General features: G+C 32.8%; 1 protein-coding gene across 4 annotated transcripts in view; it reads right to left on the reverse strand.

Annotated features, from left to right (window-relative positions):
- Positions 1-6196: 6196 nt before the first annotated feature.
- The window catches only part of LOC115888915 (5-oxoprolinase), a 31389-nt gene continuing 15292 nt past the window's right edge, over positions 6197-22293 (reverse strand). For all 4 annotated transcript variants that reach the window (XM_030908801.1, XM_030908802.1, XM_030908800.1 and 1 more), the window contains 9 exons: positions 18235-18477; positions 15621-15831; positions 13582-13831; positions 12052-12259; positions 11513-11686; positions 10444-10631; positions 10218-10379; positions 7761-7953; positions 6197-6222 (listed from right to left, as the gene is read on the reverse strand). In XM_030908801.1, coding sequence (XP_030764661.1) covers positions 10221-10379; positions 10444-10631; positions 11513-11686; positions 12052-12259; positions 13582-13831; positions 15621-15831; positions 18235-18477 — 1433 coding nt within the window. In that variant the 3' untranslated portion in view covers positions 6197-6222; positions 7761-7953; positions 10218-10220. The remainder of the gene's footprint in view (positions 6223-7760; positions 7954-10217; positions 10380-10443; positions 10632-11512; positions 11687-12051; positions 12260-13581; positions 13832-15620; positions 15832-18234; positions 18478-22293) is intronic.

Below are 22293 nucleotides of genomic sequence, written 5' to 3' on the forward strand. Positions count from 1 at the left end.
TTTTCCTGAAATACATTCTAACATACATAAAGTAAACGCCACGAATGTTTGGGAGTGATTCATCGGTCGCTACCATGTGAACCAATCTGTTCAAGGTCACATAAAACTTAATTCCAGTGCCGTGTGCTCTTTCAAGCCATATAATAATCAATATATAGTCTGTTGTAATTTGTTGTTTTAATTGTCAAAGTCTTGTCACAACATATATTTGGTTATAAATATAAACTGGAATGCCCCATTGGTCGTACTGCAAGCACACCAATGGCCAGACGCACAAAAACGAATCAATCAAAGAAACGCGATATAGTATCGTCTTTGTCAATCACGCTAACATTTTAGAATAAGTAGGAAGAGCGCAGGCAGATGATTAGACCGGTCCTTTAAAAACCTACGTCTGCGGTAAAAATTTACGTTTTTAATGTAAAAATGATAGCGCGCGTGTCGATTCTAACTTCATCAAGCGATGAATCACTCCCAAACATTCATGGCGTTTACTATACATACTTTAGGTTGGAACCTCAAAATTACTAGGTTTTTTTAATTATAGGAGCTACAGATACCCGACGCACTGTTGCCGGACCCGTAGAAAAAACTTTGAACCGTGGCAACCCCTATTTGCAGCAGCTTTTTGTTAAACACCCTTATAACATCATGCTCAGAATAAGGATACGTAGTGATAAATGACCAAAAAATTTTATGGGCTTATGGTAGATAGTCTCCAAAATCAGTTATTATTATTATTAATTAAACATAGTTGCAGCAACTTTTTGATAGGCACCCTGTTAAAAATTTATTCTATTACTCATAAATATACGTAAAAAATAGGTTTTGATTAATAATACGATGAATGTAATAATCCAATCCTGCAACCTGATCTTAGACTATTTGACTAATTGGTTTTTATATATAAAAATCAGCTGTTATGTTTTAAGAGCAGGATTACGGGAGGTCCGTCGCGACGTTGCAGCCACCCTTAACTGTAAAATGAATAGTGGAGCCAATATTTGGACAGTTCAAAATTTGCATGGGATTTGATGTTTTCAACGACTATGCACCACCCGGTATATAAATTACAATATTACTTTAAAAGTTAATTTTGGTTAAAATTAATGAATATTATATAAAATCAAATGCACCATATTAGAGTAAATTTCAAATATTTACCTTTTAAAAGTAAAGAATATAAATTTTTAAACAATATTAATTACGGAACGATACGGTTTCGAAATTATACATCCAACTAATTCGTATCTATGTTATTTTAGAGGTAATTTTAATCAGAATGTTGTCCATTTACGACAGGAGAAAATGCGCCAAAATCGTAATTAGTTTTTGCGCTGAATTAGTAATGACACGGATGCATTTTGTAAATTTTGTGTCGAATTCTATCCCTCGTTACCCTTTAACATTGAGGTTTAGGGGTGGGGGTAAAATGAAAACAAATATACGCCCGTTAATTCGAATTATTGATAAAATTGTGTCTGACAGTTATTAAATATATTACACGGCCTTATTTTCCACAATTTCCGAATTTAACGGGGCTTTTAATTAACTATTATGTTTATTATTGGACCGATCTAGTTAAAATTAATTGCTCCCCTAAGTGACGTTATCGGCAAATGCTTAATATAGGTATTAAAAAGATACCAATAAAACAGCGATAATTTGATTATTAAAAATCATGACATTCCCAGTACTGATCATTGTTTATATCATATATCATATTCATAAAATTAATAGTTCTACCGTATGATTGAAAAAACGTATTCAAAGACCGGTAGGGAATGAGAATCGAGAATAATTTTGGCAGGGTCAATCTCTAGACGTCACTTACTAAAAATTGACATAATTATGTCAAAAATTAACATTAGTTATAGGCTTGATGCATTTCAGTTGATTTCAACAAATTCGGACCGCAGCGCTTCAACGGAAAAAAATTGATATTATCAATATACTAAGGGCTGGCAAAGGTTAGTCTTGAGTCGAGATTTCCGTATGTCAGAAGAGTACAATGCGTTTATAATGTATTGAACAAAGAGAGAACAGTAAACACGTTGCCAAACGTATGAATTAAATGAATCAAGAAACTGCGCACATTTCTAAGAGATGTGGAAACAAACCAAACCAATCGCAGCGTTTTCAGATGGAGCGGAGCGTCCGCGACGGACCGTCCGCGACTTCGAGCAAGTACCATGAGTATGAACGATTTCACATGGGTCGCGTATGCTCCGTCCGGATGAGCTATATTGAAAAAACAACCGCGCGTACGGTCCGCTCCATCTGAAGACGCTGTCCGTACCTTTGTTAATACTTAAAGTTCTAGGTGTACATTATGCGTTCAGTTTCACGATCTAATTACGTCTCGTGATACTTTATTTGTTTATTTATTAACGAGTCGTTGTAATTTTCCTTATAGCTTGAAAATTTTTAAATGCAAGCTAGAAACACTTGCATTTTTGGTAAAAATAAGTGGAATTGAGTGGGTTTTCGATAGTGGTCGGGCTATTAGAACTCTGAATTCAAAAATCGATATCTCGAAATCTGTTAGAAACAATTGATTGTAGTTTTTTCAAAAACTTCCTTAATATTTCTGCTGTATTTTCTTCGTAGACAGTAAGTGAAAATCTTTATCAATAAAAAAATTACACGACTGCTGAAAATTGCTATGCTCTAAAAGTAAATAAATGGGTTGTTTATAATTTTTGAATGGAAAAAAACAACCTTATCGATTTTTTCTTATGTAAACATATTGTAAAAAATCCTATCTTCAAAATAAAAAAAATTTAATATCTAATGGTGCAAGTACACAGTCGGCGAGACGACCCGAGATGCCACAAAAAATTAACGATTTATACATTATTATTGGTTAGGACCGTCCTTTTTTGTCACGTCTCGGGTCGCCTCGGCGAGTGTGTACTTCCAGCATAAAGTGTTTCTGGAGTTATGGCATGTTATGTGTTAAAAAGTTGAGTTTTTAAATTATCGCGATTACTGACGTTTTCTCGTTATAAGAATATAACACCTTAAAGATATCTTTATAATTCCATTTCAGATGCTTTCCAATGCTTTTGTCTAGTTATCTTTTCGAAAAAAAAATCTTTTAAAAGTAAGCGGTTTGCGATCTTGATTTTACTTTACTTGATAGGGAAAGGCGTACCGGCAACGCCGCAACAGCACTCCGTCGCATTTCTGTCACTCCGACTTAGTAAGATCCCTATGGGATTTACTTCCACACATGTAAATACCGACCCAAGAGTAACAGTTGCCAGCACGGTATAGTTCACGCAGCCGCGCCGCGCCGCGCCGTTATGTTATCACATTAAAATAATATTGAAATCGCCTAGCTTTGTAATATTATATTACAAAGTATAACATATTTAAATATTTTGGTTTTTTGCTAGTGCAGTTATTGAAACTATAAAACACTCAGGTACGAGGTTTGTGTGATGTAATGCTGTTTCGGGTAGTAAAAAATAAATGAAAAAGAATTCGAACTAGGCGTCGTGTTGTGTTGTGACAATTTCTAATGTTAATAAAATTGATGAAAAAATGTTAACGCGTAAAGGAGAGCGTAATTAGGGCGTAATTGTGCAATGACATTCAATAACTCAATTTTTTCGGATATTCAACTCTCCCGAAACATTTTATAGCTTCATAGTTTCTCACACCGATTTTACCAAAAGCAACAATGAATTCAAGCAGTTCGACCAAACAAGTTGGTAAACAAAGTGCTCGTTACATAATCAAAAAATTAAATAGACATTTACTATAAGAGGTTAAAATATAATTTGCAATATTAATGGTATACTTTTTTTAATCAACTAGATTAAATGTTTCATGAACATCTTCTAAAATTATAATTATGTACCTTTATAAAATTTCGTTATAGCCGAAATAGCCCCAATTATGCCTCGCTAGCAAAACCGGTGATTAAAACTATACTCGCTACCGTTCAACTACGGTAGCTCATCTAAAAAGTTTTTTTAACTGGAATTTAAAAATTATAATACAAGTGAGACCTTCTACAGATATCAAAACATTTACTTTTTTATTTTTATGTTCACAATTTTCACAAATTATAGGTACTTCCTAACACTTTAGAATGATTAAATAATAAATTTTTCGTATACTAGCTATTTAAACCTATGTATTTGTATATATTGATTGTTTACGATGTTCTCCGATGGTGACAGCACCGGTAGAGAATGCACCAAGCCAACCAAAAACACATAAATTCTCGAATCATTTTAAACTACACGATTTAAAAATCATTTTTACTCAAATAAAAATAAATTAGAAGCTTCTTAAGAACAATTATTAAGCGCCATCAAAAAATAAAGAAGAGTACCTACTAGTCATGTAAATGACGTGTAAGGCTTAACCTCGCCAAAATTATCATCGATCTTCATTAACCTGCCGTCTTCGACGCCATCATTTTTTACGGCACCATAATAATAAAAAAATAATCTACTATTTCGATTACTAAGTAAATCTAAACAGTGCGCTTAAGAATAAAGTTTTTTAATTAGTATAGAATATCATATCGTGCAATTGCCAAGTCATTACAATTATTACAGAAATAAAGGTGACTAATAATTATATTAATAATTTATAACAAAATGGTTGAATAGGTGCTTAAAGAGAGAGACTAAATAAAATAAACTGACCAATGTCTATTATTTTAACTAATCACAATACAATTATTATATTCATAGAAGAAAACTACTTACTAAATCAATGCCCTTTTTATTAGCTGCCACTTGGGCTCTCAAATCAGACAGATTATCCGGCAAATTTCTACCTCCAGCATTTTTGATAGCTCTCACTATCTCCTCTTCTCTAAAGTGGTTATTTTGGACAAGCAAAAACGACTTGAAGGCTGCTCCTTCTTGACTTAGGCTGGTCGAATGTGGTGGCATAGAACCTGGAGTGATGCCACCTATGTCAGCATGATGACCACGGCTGGCCACAAAGAATATCGGAACTTCCAGATCCCTGAAAGATTGAAACAGTGTCGCCTAAAAATATTTTTCTACAAACGTCAGTAAAAATGTAATTTTTAACGCATGCTGTCAGCTGTCAGTACCTAAAATGTGACATTTGTCACTGATGGTAAAAGTAAGTCACGTGATTTACTTTTAACACTGAAGCGATAATTGAAAAAAATAAGAAAAATCAAGTCAACGTAAAATAATTATTTACTCAAATTAAATGTACAATTAGTGAAATTGCAATTGGAATAAGTTATTCCATGGCCAAGTTCATTTATAGCTTTAGTACAAGTAGAAGTTATTTCTGATGTGAATCTTGTACCAAGATTAAAAGCAATGCTAGTATCCGCTGAGGTTCTGGATAAAATTTGACCTGTAATACTCGTTTTATTTTGTAAAGAGTCTTCCATATAACCCTCCGCTAGGGTACTGGACCATCCACCGTGTCGCTTAATTGTATTAAGATTAGCCCCTGAATCTGTCAGCAAACTAGCCGAGGATCTTCGAAAGCAATGTCCAGTATAAAGATGAGATCACTTTCCATCATTTTACAAGAGTTGAGGCACAAATTTGACATTAGTTGACAACAAATGATCGAATGTTTGGAATCTTTCAATTACCCTAGCAACCATAAACTTCATAATTAATTTGATTTCAGAATGACATATTATGAATTATTCATTAACGTAAAAAGTAATAATCATGTAATAATACCTTGAGATATACGAGCATAAACTTGTTTGTAGAAAAAATAGTGTATGATATGTGTGCTAAAAGTGATTTTGTTTTGTTCGGTTAGGTCAGGTTTAAATACCACTTTTAGCAGTTATATCATAAATAAATATTATGGTACACATTACATTTTTTATTGACAAATCCAATTTTTTGTTAATTTAGTCTATTTATTTGGTGCTTATAACTTGCAAAATACCAAAAGGAATTAGTCTAAAAGGCCATCTGTAAACAGACTTACTTATGAAACACTGGTGTGATGACAGTAAAATCGGGCAAGTGTGAACCTCCAGCCGCAGGATGGTTGGACAGTATCACCTCTCCAGGGTAAAACCTGCCTCTGGTCTTCATTTGGTACTGTACGGCTTCCTGCATGGCTCCCAAATGAACAGGAATATGTGGAGCGTTGGACACCAGCCCTCCATCGGCTCCAAAAAGTGCGCATGAAAAATCCAGACGCTCTTTTATGTTTGTTGATATGGCAGTTCTTTGCAGGATCCTAAAAAATATCGATAGCTAAAAATATCAAGGAGTAAACACCGATCCATGATGTTTTAAATTATATTTATATTATACAAGGTGTCTTCAAAGTATGTATTTTAAGTAGTAATGCCACTGATATAATTTATTATTAATTTTTGTAATGCATTGTGTAGAAAAGTAAAATTACTATGAACTTATAAACATATAAATTGCAGAATGACAGAAACCAACTGAAAGCGGAACTGAAGAATCTGGAAGACTCCATCCGTAACCTAAAATGGGAATCCTCCAACGGTTTAAGACACGCGAAGAATTTCCTGAGAACCTAGAACCGAGAAAAATCAAAGATTTTCCTTGATTTAAGCAAAAATAATCTTCGGATTGTCACGAGGTTTCTAACAGGACACTCAACGACTTGTCTCCTCAACGAACACCTCAGTAGGCTGAAGCTGAGAAACAACAAAAAATGAGGAAACACCAGAACACCTTATCACTGAGTGCCATGAACTTTAGTAGGGCTGATGTCGAGGATGGAGAGCTGGCCTCTGTGGAGCCGTCTCAGATACTGACTTTTTTTAAAGCGCTGGGACTGTATGATGAGTTATAACTCAAGAAAGGGGAACACACAATAGATCAGTAAGGCCGCGGTGATTAACTCCCCTCCTAAACATTCTACATTCTCTAGATATACCGACAAAGAATTTCAAAATGGACATAATTTGTTTTTCTAATTTTACGGAAAATGTCAAAAAGTATGTAAAGATATTTCAACAATAGGTAAAGTGATAAAACGACGCTCTAACCTAATTACATCAACCTGCTACATATCGGAGTCCAGTTTCTTAATATTAAGTAAGTTTTTTACTTTTAATCTGAATTTTCCAAGTCGTTTTTAACTCTCTAGTCGATATGTCAACACTGGGCGTCGAACAAGCCGATATCCAGCAGTGGAATTCTGTAAGCTCAGTAGCAAGAAATTTCTTTCCTAGCTTATGATATTTATATACGATGAGTCACTAGAAAGAAAATATATTTATAGAATCAATTCCTTGGTATTTGCTGCTGATTATCGATTGCTGCCGGCAGCTCTCAAAATGCTGCAACTATTTTTTAAAATTTTTAAAGTTAAATAATTTCGTTATTATCAATTTATTTTTAAAATGCTAAAGAGAAAATATGTATGTCATTTGGCCAGATCTACACGCCCCCCCCCCCCTAAAAATACTTGCACTTATGTCTGGGACACCCTGTATAATCCACTACCTAAATTAATATTAATTGTTATGAGTTGGTAATTAGAAAACTTGGTCTCTTTTTGTCTCAACGTATAGGAAAGCGTAGCTTCCCCCGCTTCCATGAACCGCACGCCACTGTATTCAAAATAGCGCTAAACGCTAAATCTAAGTATTTTAATTACATTCTAGGTATTTAACACATACATGTCTATAAGTTAATTTTTATTTTATTTCTATAAATGTATAGAAATTATTTACAAAACTTAATAATTCTGTTCTGAAATCTGTTCCCAAATAGAAAAATATACAAAACTCATACCTTCCCATTTGTTCGGCAATACTCATAAATCTATGGCTGAAAATGCTTAACTGGATGGAGTCCAGTTCCGGACCTATAGCTTTGACTTTTCCAGTGCCGATAGTGATTTTGATATCGCCATATTTTGTTATGACAGCTGTGCAATCCGGTTCGATTAGGATCGTGCTCAGTTGATCCATTACTATAGCTGGCCCTGAACAAAATGTTATTCAATTTAAAGTCTACAATCTTAAAAATCTTCTAATATATATCGTTTTTATGAATAATTTATATTTTTGCTGAAAATCAATGAAAATTGGCATATTTTAAAATAAATTTCGGTTGGTGTGAGTAAAAAAACAGATTAACTTCAAATTACACTCAGATGCAAAAAAAACGCAACAGAGAAATTTTTGGTCAAATTTAAAGTGTTATATTTTTGTTACTTTTAGCTCTATTTTCATGAATTTTTTATCAACCTGTACATAATTATATCAACTTTAATTTGTAAACTCAGTTTTTATAAACTTTAGTATTTGCCATATTATACAGAGTTAATCGAGGAGTTGTTTTTTACCCCCTAACTTTAAAACACCCTGTGCAATAATTTCGTGTTTAAATTTTCTTAAAATATAATTTTACGGTCAGAAGCATGACTCCTGAGCATTTTGTTTTTTGATTCAGGTCAATACATCCTTTGGTTAATTTTTAAGAACAGAAATGAACTGATCACGATCAATTTGCAATTTTTTCAATTATCGTTACTTTTGAATGTAATTTTTAATATGACGAGATGGTTTTGGTGACTATTATCATAATGTCATATTACGCTGCATTGAATACTTTATAATAAATAAAAAAACAGGTTAAAGGCTAACGATACAGTCCTGGTTTTAATAAACATTAATAACGATAACAGAACTAACGATATTAAAAAGAAAGCACCTGTAATACTTAAGTATACAAGCAGAAAAAAAATGTGTTTAAAGTTAAGGTAATAAAACAACCCCTCGAATAACCCTGTATAATATGCCAAATACTAAAGTTTATAAAAACTTAGTTTACAATTTAAAGTTGATATAATTATACACAGTTTGCTAAAAAAATCATAAAAATAGGGGCTAAAAATGTGTAAAAATTAAAGCTGATATATTTATATATAGTTTGGCAAAAAATCATGACAATTAGGCTAAAATATAAACAGAATATGATACTTTAAATTTGACAAAAAAATTTCTCCGTTGCGTTTTTGCATCTAAGTGTATTTAATAGGGAGTATAATTTCTATTATTTAAATTTGAATCAATTCATATTTTTACTCTTCTTAAAAATACTTCAAAAATGTGTGTACTAAAAAATAGAGGAATAACAGAAAAAGATGAAACTAAAAAGAACAGAAATGTTAACTTAAAAAAATAACTGAGACAAATAAAAAAAAACAACGGAAAAAATTTTCGTCAAATTTAAAGTATCATATTCTGTTTATTTTTAGCCTAATTGTCATGATTTTTGCCAAACTATATATAAATATATCAGCTTTAATTTTTAACCTCAGTTTTGTATAAACTTTAGTATTGGGCCTTATTATACAGCGTTTATCGAATGGTTTTTACCTTAAAAACACCTTGTGCAATAATTTCGTAAGCAAATTTTCCTAGAACGTTATTTTTTGTCAGAACCATGTCTCCTGAGCATGTTATTTTTTGGCTCACGTCAATACATGCCTTGGTTAATTTTTAAGAGCGAAATGAACTTGCCACCAATAATTTGCAATTATTACTTATTAATTAAATTTTTCAATATGACAATGTGGCTTTGGTAATTATTGTCGTAACGTCATATTACGCTGCATTGGATAGCCTATACTACATTTTAAAAAATGTTAAACAGTAATGATACAGTCCTGCTTTTAATAATCCTGAATAACGATAACAGAACTACTCAAGTATACTCAAGTATACTCAAGTATACAAACAGTATACAAAAAAAAATAAAAAAAAAATCCCTAATACTGTGTATGGCCTTCCTTGGCTGCTATAACTACCTGTATGTATAGGTATGTCCGTTCATACTGTCAATGAGGCTGCATATATCATATTGCGTTATGTTTCCCATTTTTCTTTAAGGACCAAGCGAAGTTCATTTAATGAAGCTAGTACCGCTTTTTTAATTAATATTTCAAAATGCTTGTGGCGTAAACAGATATATTTATTTAGCACTATATTTCTATTTTTATGAACTTTCTAAAACTACACGTGACGTTGTTACATCTCAAGAAAGGGCTATATTAAATCTGTGGTTAAATCAAACTGTAAATAAACAAAGGATTTGTTTACATTTCGCTTCTAACATACAGAAAACAAATCAATGTAATTTTGTTACTCTATACTTTATACACGTCTATAATGTCAAATGTCAAAAAGCGGAATAATTACTGCTGGAAATAAACTGCTGCTTTTTTGGGACAACTTTCTATACCTTTTAATGTTTGCCCTGCAAAAGGTCCTTCAACTGATACACGTTTGTATCTTCATATCCGGATTCAAAATAAACTTTCGTCACTGTTATAGGATTTGGATCACCTTTCTGAACATCTAAAGGTTGTTCTAACTCAATATCACTCTTACCAACGCCTCTGACCTACAAAACAAAGATATTATTAAATACTGCGCTATATTTTTGTTTTATTTTTTTGTATTATTACCCGAATATCGTCGACTATAACATCCTTATGAGCGATGACAAATCCAAACTCAGCCTTGTATCTTCTAATAAAAGTTTGCAGAAAATCGCCGTGTTTTGGATTAGTAGTAGCACCATCGGGATTCCAAGGACCACACATTAGCGCGCAATCGGTACCATCGTAGCGCATGTGCAAATAAGGTTCCAAGACTAAATTATGAAAATAATTAAATAGAAAGTTTAGTTTATTTCTCATTCGGTCAATTATACCGGGTGCGTCTCAAAAGTGGCTCACTCCTGTATTTTTTTTATTTTTTCAGATAAAAAAAACGACATTTGGTGTGTTATATGACATAAATCAGAATTAATTGACGCATGCAATTGTTTTTGGTCACTTCCTGCCCCACCGGAAGTGACTACAACTTTTGATTTTTAAATAGCACCCTCCGTATATTTCTACTTTATTCGATAGAAAATGACACTCTGACTAGAATGACATATCATATGTGAACTTTTAACATTTTCGCATATGGTTTATTTGTAACATGGTAATTGCAACATGCGGTTCATAACGACAATTTGACTCGAAATGGGTTTGGTACCAAATTATTGAAAAAATATAAAAAAAATATTTGAAAAAATTGATATATGATTAAAAATACGATTTGAGCATCTTTTAACCAGCCAGGACTAAACACGAAAAATATTAGATTATCAAATCTATTTTTTCTAAGGCTTCTTCATTAAAAATTAGTGTTTTTAACATAGCTATGGAACTCTATTTTTTTAAGCAAAAAATGTAAAAAGTTGACATGTGATATGTCATTTTACTCAGAGTGTTATTTTCTATCAAATAAAGTAGAAATATACTGAGGGTGTCATTTAAAAATCAAAACTTATAGTCGTTTCCGGAGAAACAGGAAGTGACCAAAAACAATTGAATACGTCAGTCAATCCTAATTTATGTTATATACTAACGTGTCGTTTTTTATCTGAAAAAATAAAAAAGTTATAGGGGGTGAGCCACTTTCGAGACGCACCCGGTATACATACATAACTCAAGTTTAGTATATTAAAATTAATATTAATACCTATATTTGATTCTGAAAATCCTTGATCTTGTAGCTCTTTGAAACATCGTTGCTTTAGTGTCTCTAAGCGATTATCAAAATATTCGAAGTTTTCTGGAGTGTATGTTCTAGAACAAGATTCTTGAGCTTCTTCGACAACATCAGCTAATGCCATTCCGTATGCAGATAAAATGCCTACAAGGAAATGGCTATGAAATAAAGATTGCTCTCATTTCATACGTAAAATTATATAAGGAATGTCCTTGATGTTCATTTCCAAGCCAACTGGACGCCGATTTTTTCATACGATGCAATACGATACAAAAAACAGCGTCAACGATGGCTCTGGAATGAAGATCACTGTCTATGTGCCATATTAGGTCCATATTACTACATACTATCAGCCATATTAGGTCCTCATCGCGATTCACTAGTTTTTTGATATGCTCCTCCCTTAATAATTTTATTCGAAGCTTTTTATAGATACATTAACCAAAAAAATATATAAATACATATTAATATAGAAATACATAATATAATATAGAAATACATATTCGTACCTGCATATTTATGTACGAAAACGGTCGTCATTCCAAGCGACCTGGCTATAGCGCATGCGTGTTGACCGCCCGCGCCTCCAAAACATGCCAGTGCGTGTCTTGCAGTGTCATAGCCCTTTCCTTGGGTCAAGGCTCTGATTGGTCGGCACATTGCTTCGTTGGCAACCCTGATGAACCCCATTGCCACTTCTTCAATCGTCATTGACTCCTTAGGAGATACAGTAAGAAAAAACTGATTAACTGAAAATTTAATTTTAAGCGGTAGTAGATCTGGACAAAAAACTAGTGTTTACTGTGAAAATAATCACTTCATGACAAAAGCATAACCAAACTTAAAAATTATCATTAATGCTAAAATTCATATTCACAGGTTACTCTCCTAGTGAATAAAAACTCACGGTCCCAGATATACCTGTGTATGTGAATTCATGTTTGAGGTGGCAACACTGCCAAAAAATGTAGAAACAAGATTTTTTAACTCCGGGGAAATATCAAGAAAAATATATAAAAATGTCCTTTAAGTCTAATTTCTAACCGTATTTTTTGGTTTTTAATTAGGTATCAGAAAGTATTAACAAAATCAATTTATACCAACAAAATAAATTAGCAAATCTTTTAAATTATTAATTGGGTTTGGTATATTGTTTTTTTTTGGTAGAAGAATTGAATTTTTTTACTTACTAAATATGAATGTTAAGTACCTTGTTTTGCCTATTTTAGTAAATCTCTTTTCTCATTAGATTTTTGATATATGTAGATGCATTTTTATTTTGTATTTCTTTAGATTAGATTTCTCATTCTGAGAGTCAATTTTGGGATCGCGGGATTACAGGTTCGTATCCCGGGATTTCAAAACGGGATGCCGATCCCGAAAATTGGAAACGTTTCTCGTAGCGGTTTCTACCAAAAGAACCTTTTTACATAAATAAAATCGTCCGAAATGTGTATTTTTTCACTCAGTAGGGTTTAATACAGGTACGGACGAAAAATTATTCCTCTTCAAAATAATTCAAAAATATGTAGGTGGCGTCCTCTACAACTAAGATTCATAATGACCTCGAAATCAAATTTAAAATGTCAAAAAATATCCAGAAGCCAATTTTCATCCAAATATCAACCATAGTTCAGAAATTATTCGGAAAAGTTGAAATAAAAATGAAATGTCTACGCCCTGTAGCTCCGAAACTAAGCATTTTAGGATACTTAGTTATTATTTATTTTAGGACATACATTTATTATTATTATTTATTAGACAAGTTTTTTCCTTATTTTTATCTGCAGAGTAATGCTGCCGAAGTTTCCGGTTGCAATTTGGACCACCCTTCATGTGCATTTTGTTTATCAAATATTTATAAAATATTTAATATTTCCTGTACAAAAGCTCGTGTATTTTATTTATATGCCTTCAATTCCAACACATTAATAACATTCCATATTCATATTACGCACGATAATATTAAATATTAAATAAATATAAAACTCGGCCTTTGGTTTGATTTACCAATAACAATAAAATAAATTTGTACTCACTTTTTTGTCTGGATTCTCGTCGATCAGGAATGCATTAATTCTTTGTGTCAATGCCGCAAAAGCTTTTGAAGTTTCGTCTTTATCCAGCGGCGAGTCTTCGTTGGGACCGAATATTTTTGGAAAGAATTCTGGCAAAAGACGTCCCAACACTAAATTTGCGTCTGTAACAGTGAGTGGCCCACCTTTCTTGTAACAAACCGGTCCTGGATGGGCGCCTGCTGATTCTGGACCAACCACGAACATACCAGACCTAAATCAAATGACAACATTACTTTCGGGGAACTCTTTTATTATGGACAACGCCAGTTATCATTCGAGATTAGTAGAAAAATTGCCAACCGCTTCTTGAAGAAAAGGGGACATTATAGATTGGTTGTCTCAAAAGGATATTGCGTGTACTTTTATGTATGTATAATTCAATGTTACTGAATATGCCAAAAAACGAGTAAATAAATATTTGTATTGTCATTATCATATAATTTTACGTTATGTAACCAAATATATTTTAACAAAACTTGAAATAAATCTTAAAACCCTAATACCCAACAATGATGCGGCCAGTCCTTGAAAATATTTCTATTGTCTATTGTTATACGAGCAACCTCTATTATTCTCGACAAGCATACCGGATGTGTCAATCTACAAACTTGTTAAAGCTGTATGAATTTCATTGGAACATATGCCTTTAAAATGAAATTGGTTTCATCTGTTGGCGTGCCACACATACACAACAAAACGCTTTTTGCATTTATAATGAAGGTCTTGGTGCTATCAGGTATTAGGAAATAGAGACTGTAAACCCTGTTTATTTTAATTTTTGGAATATGCTTTAGTTTAAAGTTTTAATGAGTGCAAGTATTTTATCTATATTTTATATCAATTAAACGTTTAGTTACGTAATCGAGGGCGCGATTTTTAAATTCATTGTTGCCAACCATGGACATATTCGGCGCCGCGCTAACTAACTGGAATTTAAATTTCGCGCTGGGGATTCAGGTGGTAGCTCTAGTGTAAAAAATGTCAATTTGCCGCATTTATTTATTTATTTCCTGACATTATCATTCGTTTTGACACTTTAGTTTTTCATTACGAGTTTTTGGATTAAATAAATAGTATTGTGGTACTCCAAGCTTAAAAATGTTTACTAGCAGATCTTGCAATCAAACATTGTTTATTTAGAACGTATTTTAGTGCGAAGTGTACAAGGTAGTTTAATAGCAGTAAATAACTCATGGCAAATTTATTAGAATATTTTGAACGGGAAAGCGATACTAATGGCCCTTTATGTCCCTTAAGTGCTGTTAAAAAATGAGTTTTTTGTTGTAAATAATAACTGTTTATATATTTATAATTAATTTATTTTTGTTTCCTAAAATATTTTAATTAAAAGTAGAGATGGGCGGTTATTGGTAAAAAAACGGTTATAGGTTAAATGAAATTGTCTGAAAATAATAACTTGATAAAATTAACCAACACAATTTAACCGGTTATTCAAATAACCGGTTACTTTTACCCATCTCTAATTAAAAGAAAATAATATATAAAAGTAGGCAACGCTGTGCCGGTGAACCTTAATCACGTAACGTGAAAGTTTATTTGGTATGAACTGTAGTACTTAGTATGTTTTGATCCCATAAACAATGCTCATAAGTTATTTTTTGCAAAAACTTGTTGAGACTCTATCTATTAATAAAAAATCTTTTTAGTATCGCAGATTCATTCTCCTGTTTTTTTTTTTGAAAATCTATCGAAGCCACGCACCGGATCGATGCCATCGATACTGTTTGAACCGTAGATTCTCAAATCAGTAGATTTAGATTTTATTAATATACATAAAAGATTTCATTTGTTTTTTTCATGTAAAATTTTAGTTTCTATCTAAAACAAGTACCGTATGATCGAATAAAAACGGCGTCAGCGATGGCTATGAAATGATGATCGCTGTCATTTTATATGTAAAATTATATGGGAAATGCCATCGATCGTCTTTTCCAAGCCAACTAGGCGCCATTTTTTTCGATCATACGGTACATACAAACCTAAAGAATAGCATGGAACCACCTCCAGCAGCTACGGTATTAACGTCCAACTGTGGCGCTTGAATCGTAACCCCTGCCGTGGTACTTTCATACACATGTTCGTAACTTCCAGCAAATCTTGATACATCAGTTGAAGTACCACCCATATCAAACCCTATCACCGGCAGATCAGTTTCTTTTTTCCAAGTGGTCACGGCATAACCAACAACACCTAAAAAATGGCTGATATTACAAGCACCTTATGGGTGTTTCTCAGCATGACATGCTAATATTTAAGCTGATTCTTGGACCTATTCTACGAAAAAACTTCATATGAACATACAGGGTGGTCCGAATTGTATTCCGGAAACTTCGGCAGCATATTCTGCAGATAAAAATAAGTAAAAAAGTTCTTATAAATGTGTGTTCTAAACAGTAGCGTAGCAACCGCTGTATCAGCTGTATCAATGATACAGGGCCCACTAACCTGAAGGGCCCACTGAGCAGTAAAAAAAATCAAAATATGATGTTAGCATCAAAATTTTTCGTATTTATGCAAACTTTGCCCATACTTTAATGAAACCCCGTATCAACTACAGCCAGAGCACGCGACCATCACGCATTCGCCTGTCCCCGTATACATCAAACGGTTGCTAAAAATAAAAATAAAATTGTTATATACCTAATAATTATTGTTACCCTTCTCGATTTTAGTTTCATAATATTTTCTTGTTTTTATTTTAATGTTTGTTTGTTGGTTGTTGGAACGAATATTTATTTTATTTCTGTAGGTATAATTTTACCAAAAACCATACGTTCCTTGTTTTGATATTTATGTTTATTGTTGGAAAGAATGTTTATTTTATTCCTGTAAGTAAAAAGTTATTAATAAATAATAAGCTATTCTGATCAGATGGTATTTTTTTTATTTTATTTACCCCCCCCCCATGGTTCTGTCTCAGGGACCCCCTGCGAAATTCGTGATACAGGGCTCTTTCAATGCTAGCTACGCCACTGGTTCTAAAATGCTTAGTTTCGGAGATACAGGGTGTAGTAATTTCATTTTTATTTCGATTTTTTCCAATCGTTTCTGAAGTAACGTCAATATTTGGATGAAAATTGGTGCCTGGGAGTTTATTGACATGAGGAATTTGATTTTAATGTCAAAATGACTTCCATTTGTAGGGGGCGCCACCTACATGTGTTTTAACTGTTTTGAAGTGTAATCACTTTTCGTCCGTACCTATATAAACCCACTGAGTGAAAAAATATTCATTTCCGTAATTTTTTACGTAAAAGATGTATCTTGCTAAAAATTGCTACGAGCAACCGTTCTCAAGATATTTAGAATGAAAATAGTCAATACATGTCATTATTGACAGAAAATAAACATGTTGAAATGATAAATTTGGTACCTTTTTATTTATTTTAATTAATCATAAATTTTTCTTCGAAAAAATGATGATAAAACAGTTTCTGTTGAACTTTTGGCACAAAACATTTCAGATTTCAGTCTAATAACTATTTAGTCAACATGTTGAAATTATGTCAATGATCACAGGTATTAATAACTTATGTTGATTCCAAATATCTTGAGAACCATTACTCGTAGCGATTTTTACCAAGATACCTTTTTTACGTAAAAAAGTACGTACTTTTTAAGTACTTTTTACTCAGTAGTTTTATACAGATACGGACAAAAAGTTATTATTGTTCAAACCAGTTAAAAATATGTAGATGGCGCCCTATACAAGTACGAGTCATATAGACATCAAAATCAAATTTCTCATGTCAAAAAACCCCCTGACATGAATTTTCATCCAAATATTGATGTTACTTCAGAAATTATTTGAAAAAAATCGAAATAAAAATGAAATTTCTACACCCTGTATCTCCGAAACTAAGCATTTTAGGACATACATTTATACGAACTTTTTTACTTATTTTCATCTGCAGAATATGCTGCCGAAGTTTCCGAAATATAGTTCGGACCACCCTGTATATCCTAAACATCTTTTCAGATACAGGGTGGTAAAAATTTCTATTTTTTTTTAATCAAAATGCTTAATTTAATATACAAAAAAAATGTTTTATTTCTTCATTTCCTTTCAGCCGATGGTATGAACCAGCCTCCAGAAATAATTTCCACACAAGTCACCGCATCAGATTTTCAGCGATTTATTTGACCCTGAAGTAAACTGACTTTTTTTAGCAAAAACTATGCGTTGAACGAAAAAATCAGGAGATAAAAAATGTTTAGAAACGAATGAAGATTTTGAAAATAATTTTTATTTTAAGAGAAGTCAGTGGTGTACCACTTTTTTCTCTACAAATATTCAATGTGTATGGACGGCACTGGTTGAAATAAATAAAATTCTTTGTACGTGTATCAAGTTTCATAAAAATGTCTACCCTAAAATCAGAGTTATAAAAAAAGTTTTTTTTTAGAAAATTTTACCACCCTGTCTCTCAGAATTTAAGATTTTGAGGACATACACTCATATGAAGGATTTTCTCTTAGAATAGGTCCGAGTCCCCTTAAATATTAGCATGTTTTTAAAGAAGAAACGGTATTTTGAAAATCTCGACTTAATCTACTTTGACGCAGTTTTTTTTCAATCATTCAGTATATTACCTCCAGCCGGTCCTGACAAAATCGCTCTGGCTCCATTAAAATGTTCCATAGGAGTCAAACCGCCATCGCTTTGCATAAAAAGAACCCTGGTTCCTTTGAGATTGTCCTTGAACCCGCTACAAAATCCTTCCACGTACCTCTTGACATGCGGGGTAAGGTATGCATCTGCGCAAGAAGTAAACCCTCTTGGTACAATTCGTACCATAGCGATGACTTGGTGAGATAGCGAAACATGCTTGAAACCTATTTAAATATTAAGTAATATTTTAACATCAGTAAGTTTAATATAATTTGAAAATCTGTATACAGGGTGACTATTAAATAAGTGCAAGTATTTTACTGGTAGTAAGTACACTCACCCTACGGGCACCACGTAACGGGCACCTTAAAATATTCATATGCTTTAAAGTAGAGTTTTTTTTTGTTTTTTCCTATCATGTTCTAGTGGACCGGTTTTGATGATTTTTTAAGCAATTTGTAGCTAGATTATTTGAGTTTTTAGTATATCTTTCTAAATAAAAATGAAAGTTGCCATCTGTAAATTATACGTGGGAAAACAAAATGTTAGTATTCTCGTAAAAGTTTGAACTAAAATTTAGATAGCCGTTAACTTTCAGTAATGTTCCGTACCCAACGGGAACCCTATTACCAAGACTTCGCTATCCATCCGTCCGTCCGTCTGTCACAAAAGTCTATCTTATGAACCGTTATAGCTAGACAGTTGAATTTTTTATAGATAATGTACCTATGTTGCCGCTATAAGAACAAATACTAAAAACAGGATTAAATAAATGTTTATAAATAAAAAAGTACTTTCACTAAACATTATTCTTTTAAGTAAGAATTTTACATTTCAAGTCCTCGGTGACCGCGTGGTTAAAGCGTTAGGGCTTTACGCTGCTATGACATTGGAGCCGTAGTAAGGCAGGTTCGAATCCAAGTCAAGGCGACTTTTTTAAATCGTTTTTTTTTTAATTTTTACATATTTATTTTTACTTTTTACATATTTATTATTGAATAATATAATTTTTAGTAATGTGTTCCTTCATTTTATTTTAAATACTTATACGTACCATTCAAAATTTCAGCTAAATCGGAAAAAATGTTTATAATAATATAGTGTCTAATGTTGTATAGATAATGAATGGTACGGAACCCTTCGTGCGCGAGTCCGACTCGCACTTGACCAATTTTTTAGATATTCGCTTTTGAAGAAGACACTAATATTTTTTCGTATTTTTTACTTCAAACGCATGCCTTTGGTTTTGGTCCTAGTCAACAAAACTATAAAATAGTGTTTGTGATTTATATAACGTAACTGTCTTTGAAAAATCATATTATTATTGTTTGTTATGCAGTTACTCTAGCAGATATGGTTTTAAGTCCAAAAGTCTCTACCATGATCAACTAAAGCAACAATAGCCGATACCTAAGAACTTAAAACCATCTCTATTAAAGTAAATGTTAATAAACAATAATAATAATTTTCAATGACAGTGACACTACAAAAACAATAAACACTATTTTATAAGTGTATGAATGAGAACCCAAAATCAATGCTAAAATTGCTGGAAATCTTTACTGTCTTATTCAAAAGCGAATATCTCAAATAAAAATAAAACTATTGAGATAAACTATCGAGAAAAGAGGTACCTAGGTGACAAAATGATTTTCAAATTCCTTGCTCTGTTAATATATTCCACAGGGTGTTTCAAACTTTCACCAAAATATCAATATTTTGTTTCACCTCGTATAATTGAGAGATGGAAACTTTCATTTTTAATTTAGAAAAAGATACTAAAAAGTCAAATAATTTAGCTAAATATTACTTAAAAATCAGCAAAATCGGCCCACTAGAACAATTATATATTAAAATTCAAAATTTTGATTATTGAATTATTTATATGTCTCTGGATGAAAACAACTATTTAGGGCAGCAGTTCAATCTGAAATTTCATGGCAGTGTATCGAATGCTGCAATATTGCAACACCCTACGTCACCTACCTCCGACATGCATATCAATGTGTTTATAAACTCATTGTAATTTGTAAACATTTTTTTTGTTCAGATTTATCACCCCTTAAAACACTTGTGCTTATTTCAGAGGTACCCTCTGTATTTCAGTGTTTTAAATTGAAAAACGTAGGGTGAGATCGGGGTAAGATGACGATCCGAGCCACCTCATACCTCATAATTCATACAACCCAGCGACTACAACCATTGGACGCTTTTTTCGGGCCCTTTCAGACATTTTACAGTTAAATGTGTGATTCTTTTTTAATCAAACTCCAATAACCGAGAAAAATATGGGACCTTTGTTTGTAGAGGCTTACTGCAGGGCGACTGTAAATAATGCTGTAAGTGGCTTCAGAGCTTATGGCATTGGGCCATTTAACTCCCTCATTTTTAACAATGGCTGCGTTCACTAGAGCTAACGTTTGCGCTTACTTATTCAGCGCTGGATCTTTCTGGTGAACGCTCATGAAACACGACCATAGAGTAAATAATAGTTTAGACAAAGAAAATAAGTAATAAAAACAGTTTAGACAAAGAAAAAAGAGTTTAATTAAACAAGCAAAAGAAATCATCGCTTCCAAAAATGGCGACCGCTCTGGCGTTTGCAAGCGCTTGCGTCTGATGAACGCGGCCAATAGTGATTTCATATCTTCAAAAACAACCGCGCGATTTGAACAACCTGAAATGAACGGAACTTTACCAATGGTTAATAATACGGGGTCGTTAATAAAATCGTGGATTCTTCGTCTTCTAAAAAAAATGAAATACCATTAAGTGTGTTCGTACAAAAACTAAAATCACTGACTACACCTGAGCAGATTACATAAAAAAAAACATTAAAAGATCAAACAGAGACACATAAACGTTAAGCATTTGGAACATTAGGCCAATTGCAACGTTTAAAATAGTTAAAAAACAAAGACAGATTGAGGAAAAATATGAACAAATGAAACAATTGAAATGCAAGAAAATTAAGCAATTCGGGAAAATAAAGAACAAAAACGTCAAAAAACATTATTGCTGTTATTGCAAGTCCTAGTGCTACTAATACTTCAGGTCCTAGTGCTGCTAATATTGAAGGTTCCAGTGCTACTTCAGGTTCCAATAGCAAAATTCAATATTTATGCCCTAGATGTGATAAAAAATATACCGACCCACTATCTGAAAATTGGTTGCAATATTATCATTGTCTTTCTTGGCAAAACAAAGCATGCAGCATTTATGATTGTTTTTGAAGTTTTCATTGTAAATTTTTTGAACTTACCCCAATAGGTTCGTTAACTTTCCCAGAGTATATAGTCTAAGAGCTAGCAAAGTTTTCGAGAAAGTATTTTAGAATGCTGGGCTCTTTGATATATCTTTTACTATGCTCTCTGGATGCGGCCTATCTGGCTGCCGATACCCGTTGCGTTTACTACTGCGCAACGGAAGAAGATTCTATATTTTTTATTTAGTCCCTTAAATTCTAGTATTGAATATAAATCGAACAAGTCTCCATAGCGCATCGCGTAGAGTTTCCGACTACGAACCGAGGATTCAGAGTTCGAGACCGGGTCAAGGCAAAAACTTGTTTATTTTATTTTCGTTTATATTCTGATAGTAAAGTATTAAGTATTTGTTTTTTTTAATCACCAGAATTATTTAATACTTTACTATCAGAATATAAACCAAAATAAAATAATAAAGTTTTTGCCCTGATGACCCGGTCTCGAACTCTAACTCCTCGCTTGATAGGCGGAACCTCTACGCGCTGAACTATGGAGACTCGGTCGGTTTATATTCAATACTAGAGTTTAAAGGACAAATAAAAATATAGGATCTTCTTTCAATGCGCAGTAGGGAACGCAACGTTTACCGGCAGTAGACGGGCCGCATGCTGTTCCGGAGAGCATAGTGAACGATATATTAAAGAGCCAGCTTTCTTAAAACACTTGTTTTCCCGACGTTGCAAGCTCTCGTACTAATAGGGTTATTAACTTTTAAATTATATACAGGGTGGCCCATCGAAAACGTTCCGCAAGGCATAACGGCCAGGGTATTTA

Source organism: Sitophilus oryzae, unplaced genomic scaffold (assembly GCF_002938485.1).
Source record: "Sitophilus oryzae breed Bouriz unplaced genomic scaffold, Soryzae_2.0 scaffold_809_pilon_pilon, whole genome shotgun sequence".
Classification (NCBI taxonomy): Eukaryota; Metazoa; Arthropoda; class Insecta; order Coleoptera; family Curculionidae; genus Sitophilus; species Sitophilus oryzae.